The sequence below is a fragment of the Adiantum capillus-veneris genome, chromosome 4 (assembly GCF_014529385.1).
Source record: "Adiantum capillus-veneris isolate H3 chromosome 4, ASM1452938v2, whole genome shotgun sequence".
Taxonomy (NCBI): domain Eukaryota; kingdom Viridiplantae; phylum Streptophyta; class Polypodiopsida; order Polypodiales; family Pteridaceae; genus Adiantum; species Adiantum capillus-veneris.
Window position 1 is genome coordinate 33,844,547 of NC_140934.1, and position 5,980 is coordinate 33,850,526.

Here is a 5,980-nt window from a genome sequence, read left to right on the forward strand (position 1 = left end):
TGCAAGCATTTACAATCATGTGGATCAGACTCTTGTCTTTTTAATATAGATATAAGATAAGATGCTCTAATTGTAAAGCTTGTCGTCATGGCCGAGCTGACAAGGGTTCAAATTTGACAACAATAGTGAATTTTTTGGTTGCTTTTAAGGCTTTAAGAAAAGAGACAGCCATGTCATTCGATTACTGTGGACCGTTGATCACTCTAGAAAGGGGGAGTCAATTCATGGTTCCCTTTGTGCAAGTTGCCTTGTCTTAATGCCTATGTGGCAATTTACACAGACCCTAGTAGAGCCTACTAGCCTAAAATTTAGCCTATGTACAGTGTGGTGTGTTGTGTGTGCATGGTCTAAGACTCTTTAAGTGGTGAAGGCTCATGTAGGACACGTCAACTAGAGGGTCAGACTTCAAGCTTCCTCTCAACAAAGGTCTTGAAAAGTTTAATGCATGCACATATGACCCATTTCTTTATTGCTTTGTGTAATTGTCTCGTGGCGCCGGTCAAACCCTTCAGCACAGGCAGGCGTTCTCTACACCACCCTCTCTAAGATCTTGGCAGGCTGGCATCCTCAGCCTCCATGGCTGTGGCGCCTATGATGACGCCCTTTCTAGAAATCGGCCCCGCAGCTCTTGATTTCTTGAAGAGCTCTTCATATTGCAGCTGCTTGTCGTTGCCTGCAAGCTTCCCATGGCTTCCCCCTTGCAGAGCCTTGACTACGAGTAAGCAAAGCCATAACACACACACACACACACACACACACACACACACACACACACACACACACACACACACACACACACACTCACACACACAGAGTAGTAAGTATGCACGTACCCAACAAATATCTGCCTTGTATTTTCATGGTTTCCAAGCTTAGGAACCGTAATGCTATGGAAGATCAGTCATTAAGCCCGAACATTTTGTCATTTTCTTTTTGGGGGGGTTGAGAAATATGCTGGGAAAGTGTGTGAATGGGGTTAGCCTCTTGCTATGGAGAAACACACTGACAGTGGTTTGTTCGTGTTTTTTGTATTGATACTTTAGAGTGGATATTTTCATATTTCTGGTCTGTATATGCGGGAATGGACACTCGTGTCACAATATAGACCCCAAAGGCCCTTAACCTATGCAGGTTGCCTGCCTTTAGTACAGTTCTTCATACCGGGAAGTAGATATCCTATCTTATTTTTGCTTCTTTGACATATTTCGGGGTTGCATCATCTTTATCCGCAGGAATGGTGCTTTACAGTTATGATATGGTATAGTGACCGATTAAAGTCCTTGCATATAGCATAGTCAAGCACTTCTCGGCTTTTCAGTTCTTACAATACATTGCTTTTCTTGATGGTTTAAACAATCTTTGGGCTTGTCTGGAGTCTAGTTAAGCATGTCATTTGTACCAGTTTCCATGGTGCTGAATTCTCGTTGTCGGTCGAAGCAATGGTGTGTTGTTGTACTTGCTCAAAGTTGTTTTTGATCATTTATTTTCAAGCTTTAATAAGTCGTAGTATGATTTCATCCGGCATACTTCCTTACTTTCAGCTGTGCGTATTCTTCTTAGGTTGGTGGGAACTGAGAATTTCAAGGTCAAGGATCGGCACCGGGTATGCACACAAACTGTGCAGTATACCTTACTTAAATGGACTCTAGCATGCTTGGTAGGTTTATTGACTGGTATCACTGGCTTGGCGATCAACGTGGCAACAGAAACTATAACAGGATTCAAGCTTATGAAGTTTACACAGTTCATGGAAAGCAGAAGGTTTTTCCCCTTTCTCTGCTGGCTTAGGCATAGGATTATTTGCCACGAATTGTGTGCCATGCCAAAGTAGTATGCATCCTTATTTTCAACTTTTTCAGAATAAGGTTCATATCAATTTAATCTTTGATTTGGAGACAACCTTGTTCTTCATAATTATTGCCATTTGGGAATCTGCCTGACCTGGCTTTCAAGGATGACTCGGTGTCTTGGTGAATTCCTCAACTTTTAAATGTTTGAGTGATTGAACTTATTGTGGGAAAAACATCTTGGGACCCTGAGTATTAGCTGACAGGTGCTGCGCCTAGAGGATGGTAAAGGAGATCAGTGCTTATCACTTGAGATAGGGCATGATTTACCGAGTGCTTCAAAATGAGAAGATCGAGGCTATGAGGAAGCGATTCATGACAGAAATTTTTGGATGATTCCTATATTCACACATAGCGGATGTTTGATGTGGCCGACACTTATTATCACACCATTCATAAGCACTTCTAAAATTGGTTCTTTTTACTTGAGATAGAGAGTTTTAATTCCATGCAAACACAAACAAAACAGCTTCTTTCTGTGCTTGTTGGGTTTTTCGAATCTGGGTGAGGTGTTACATCAAAATACAGTTGGTATTGGTTTGCACGATGTACATGTAGGGAGGCTGTTTTGAAAATTTCTAAATATGTGAACTCTCTTCACCTGATTGCAGGTTAGATGTTGCTATCTCGGTCTTGATTGGAAGCAATCTTGTATTGGTGCTTTTTGCTGTTCTGTTGTGTGTGTATGTTGGTCCTGCTGCCGCTGGTTCTGGAATTCCAGAAGTGAAGGCTTATCTTAATGGCATCGATGTACCTGATATATTAGCTCCAAGAGCTCTATTTGTGAAGGTATTTTTGGTCTCCATAGTTTAGTGATTAACATGTTTTGTGCAGGTTTTCATTCTTTTTTGCCTTTGTGAGTCACTATATTCATGCCTCTACTTATTTATATCGAAATGGCCTATAACTGGTAGTTCAGGGGCCTTGGGAAAGGTTTGTAAAGGATCTCTCAGCATAAACCGTGTGTTCTCTGCCCTTCTGTATATCATATTCAACAGCATGGTACAAATTAAGAGTCTGCGAATATCCATGTCTTTTATTGTCCTCCCGCATTTGTGCCAAATATGTATCATCTGGAAAGCTTGAGTTCGGTCCTGCCTGGTTGTGGCTTGTTGCCTTTGGTAAAGCCTTTCTTTTGAAGTTTATTCATAAGGAGATTTATAAACAGCATGGAACCTTGGCCAATCGTAACCCTCGGGGGCTTTATCGCTTTCATTTTGCCCAGTAGACCTAAATGATTTCAGCAAAAGGTTTTAATGATTTCAGCTTAAGGTTTTGAAATGCGTTTTTAATATCAATCAATTCATGAGTTAAGGAATCTCGTTTGTCTTATGTATTTACAGGTCTTTGGGAGCATAGGCTCTGTAGCAGGGGGTCTTGATGCGGGTAAGCAAGGTCCGTTGGCGCATACTGGGGCTTGCATTGCTGCGTTGCTGAGTCAGGGTGGGTCAGAAGATCACCATTTATCTTGGGGGTGGTTACGGTCTGTTAAGAACAATAAGGATAAGCGCGACCTTGTGACGTGTGGAGCTGCCGCGGGGGTGGCAGCAGCATTCAGAGCACCTGTTGGTGGTGTGTTGTTTGCACTTGAAGAAGTAACATCATGGTAAGGGTCCAAAGCAATATACTTATATTAGTATCATTCTCACGTTAAGCTAACAGTTTCATGATGGGCTTCATCTTTCCAGGTGGCGAAATCTTCTCTTATGGAGAGTTTTTTTTTCTACTGCCTTGGTAGCTGTCGTCTTGCGGACTGCCAGTAGCTTCTGCGGTGATACTAATTGTGGCCTGTACGGCCATGGAGGCCTGATTATGTATAGCATTGGAAATTTCTCTGTCAAATTTAGGCTTGCAGAGCTTGTGCCCATTGTAATGTTAGGGTTGTTTGGTGGTTTAATGGGAAGCTTGTTTACACTTTGCAATAGCAAGATTGTAAAGTTTTACTCTGCGTGGCATACCAAGTAGGTGAACATTGCAATGAATGTCCCATGTGCTTCGTTTCTAGTTTCTTAATCTGAAGTGAGCCCCCTCTCCTATTGGCTTTTTGCAGACATGGCCCGGCTGTCAAGATTCTTCACGGCATTCTTATTTCTCTCATCACATCTGCATGCACTATCGGGCTTTCATGGCTCGGTGCTTGTACTGCTTGTAGCCTTGAGACTTGTCCAAACCAGGGGATTGCAATAAGATCTGCACGATTTATGTGTCCAGAAGGGCACTATAACGATCTGGCCACCCTTTTCTTAAGCAGCAATGATGACATTGTAAGGAATCTATTCAGTGTAGGCACGGGTAGCAAGTTCCGTTACAGCTCTCTGGTCATATATTTAGTTTCAAGCTACACACTAGCCCTTGTGACCTATGGAACCCCGGTGCCCTCAGGGCTCTTTCTACCCATGATCATGAGCGGAGCCACATATGGTCGTCTGGTGGGCATGGCTGTCAAGTCTTGGCATGGAGGTTTTGCAGAGCTTGATGAAGGTTTATATGCTGTATTGGGTGCTGCCTCTTTTCTAGGGGGCTGTTTAAGAGTGACCGTGTCGGTATGCGTCATTCTGCTTGAACTCACAAACAACCTTTTGATGCTCCCCTTAACAATGCTTGTTTTATTGATCTCTAAGACAACTGGAGATTTGATAAATGAAGGTATTTATGATCAGTTGCTTCGGGTGAAAAGGCTGCCCTTCCTTCAAGAGAGTCCGGAGCCTTACATGATGAACTTGACAGCTTTCGATGTGTGCAGCCGGCAGCTAGTCACCTTGAACGCCATTGAGAAAGTGAAGCACATATTAGATGTCCTCCAGGGAACGAGGCATAATTGTTTTCCGGTTATGTCTATCGACCTGTCATCCCAGAAGACCAGTTTCCAAGGTATCATTTTGAGATCGCATCTTTTAGCCTTGTTGAAATCCAAAAACTGCCTTCCAACAAAGTCTTCGGAAAAGAAGGTTGCCATCCAGGAGTCATTGCCATGCTCAGATTCTGGCAAGCCAGCTTTGTTGAAGATGGTGACAATCAAAGTTGTGGAAAAATCCAGTTTTGCGGAGAGAGCCCGTTCGGAGGAGACATTCATAGACCTTCAGCCATTTGTGAACACTTCACCTTATACGGTGGTAGACTCCATGTGCTTGGCAAGCGCTTTCACCCTGTTTCGCAGTTTGGGTTTGCGACACCTATGTGTTGTGCCAAGAGTTGAATGTGTAAGTTCTCAACATCTCAGCATACTACTAGTTCAAGTACAAGTCTTATACTGTATGTATGCAGAAATGGTTTTTTAATCTTGCTATTTTTGAAGGTTTATAATTATTTAGATTTAGAGGTTGAACTCCTGCTTTGATACTTGATCTGAAAGCTGCTCCTAAGGGTAGCTGCAATTTACTTTTTGCCATCTAACTAGTTCTTCTTTCTGAAATGTGAATGCAGGGGTTACCTATTGTTGGAATGTTAACGCGCCATGACTTTTTGCCGGACCATATCTTCAGGAAATTTCCACATTTAAGAAGGAAAAGATGGCAAAGTCTGCACCTGCGCGTTCCCTTTTTGAAGAAGGCAGTTGAAAGTGATGAACCTCCAGAATCCAGCAGATTGTGATACATTTTATGAACATGGTTTCATTACAGGCTGCAATTTAGAAATTGACCCACCCTTGGCATCTTCACTCCCTACATATACACGAACATCAAAGAGTGATGTTGGAGTGTGGCTGCCAATAGGGTTTATACTACAAAATTCTTTCTAAGATGCTTATTAATCTACATATACCTTGGTTAAGAGAGCTCCCTATTTGCAATCTTTATCCTACTGAAGGCTAGGGCTGCATTGAACAATAACACATCAAGCTGATTACATAAAGCTACGGCAGTGTTTCTAACAATGGGTTGCCTTTATCATTTTATATAAATGAAAATTTGCTTTTGAGCTCCTGAAGTTGTTTTTGATTACGTCGGTAGACTCCTTTCTCTTCCACATGCACTGGTGGCTCAGACAATGACCTCAAGATTTTAATACACTGTGCCTTTGCCTGGGGGGTTGTTTATAGTTGGTATGATCCTTGTTGGAAAGCAAGACAGATGTAGTAAGGTCTCTCAAAGGCCAAAAGCCCATGATACCATGAGGTGGTGCAATTTGTAGTG

General features: G+C 42.4%; 1 protein-coding gene across 2 annotated transcripts; it reads left to right on the plus strand.

Moving 5' to 3' along the window:
• Positions 1-471: 471 nt before the first annotated feature.
• LOC147458964 (chloride channel protein CLC-c-like) lies at positions 472-5,623 on the plus strand. Of its 2 annotated transcripts, XM_086510374.1 has the most exons (9): positions 472-718; positions 1,561-1,603; positions 1,707-1,761; positions 2,459-2,477; positions 2,569-2,636; positions 3,191-3,453; positions 3,536-3,808; positions 3,898-5,047; positions 5,271-5,623. In XM_086510374.1, the coding sequence occupies exons 1-9, from the start codon at positions 577-579 to the stop codon at positions 5,436-5,438; spliced, it is 2,181 nt and encodes a 726-aa protein (XP_086366500.1). In that variant the 5' UTR covers positions 472-576; the 3' UTR covers positions 5,439-5,623. The 2 variants fall into 2 exon arrangements, with proteins under 2 accessions (XP_086366500.1, XP_086366499.1); XM_086510373.1 differs by having other exon boundaries at positions 531-718; positions 1,561-1,761; positions 2,459-2,636.
• The last annotated feature ends 357 nt before the right edge of the window (positions 5,624-5,980 follow it).

What these genes read in the sequence shown, in the direction of transcription:
- LOC147458964 (XM_086510373.1), top strand. Translation starts at nt 687, where the DNA reads ATGGCTTCCCCCTTGCAGAGCCTTGACTACGA. An exon ending in CTTGAAGAAGTAACATCATG is followed by an intron (nt 3,454 to 3,535) that starts GTAAGGGTCCAA and finishes TCATCTTTCCAG; the next exon opens with GTGGCGAAATCTTCTCTTAT. An exon ending in TACTCTGCGTGGCATACCAA is followed by an intron (nt 3,809 to 3,897) that starts GTAGGTGAACAT and finishes GGCTTTTTGCAG; the next exon opens with ACATGGCCCGGCTGTCAAGA.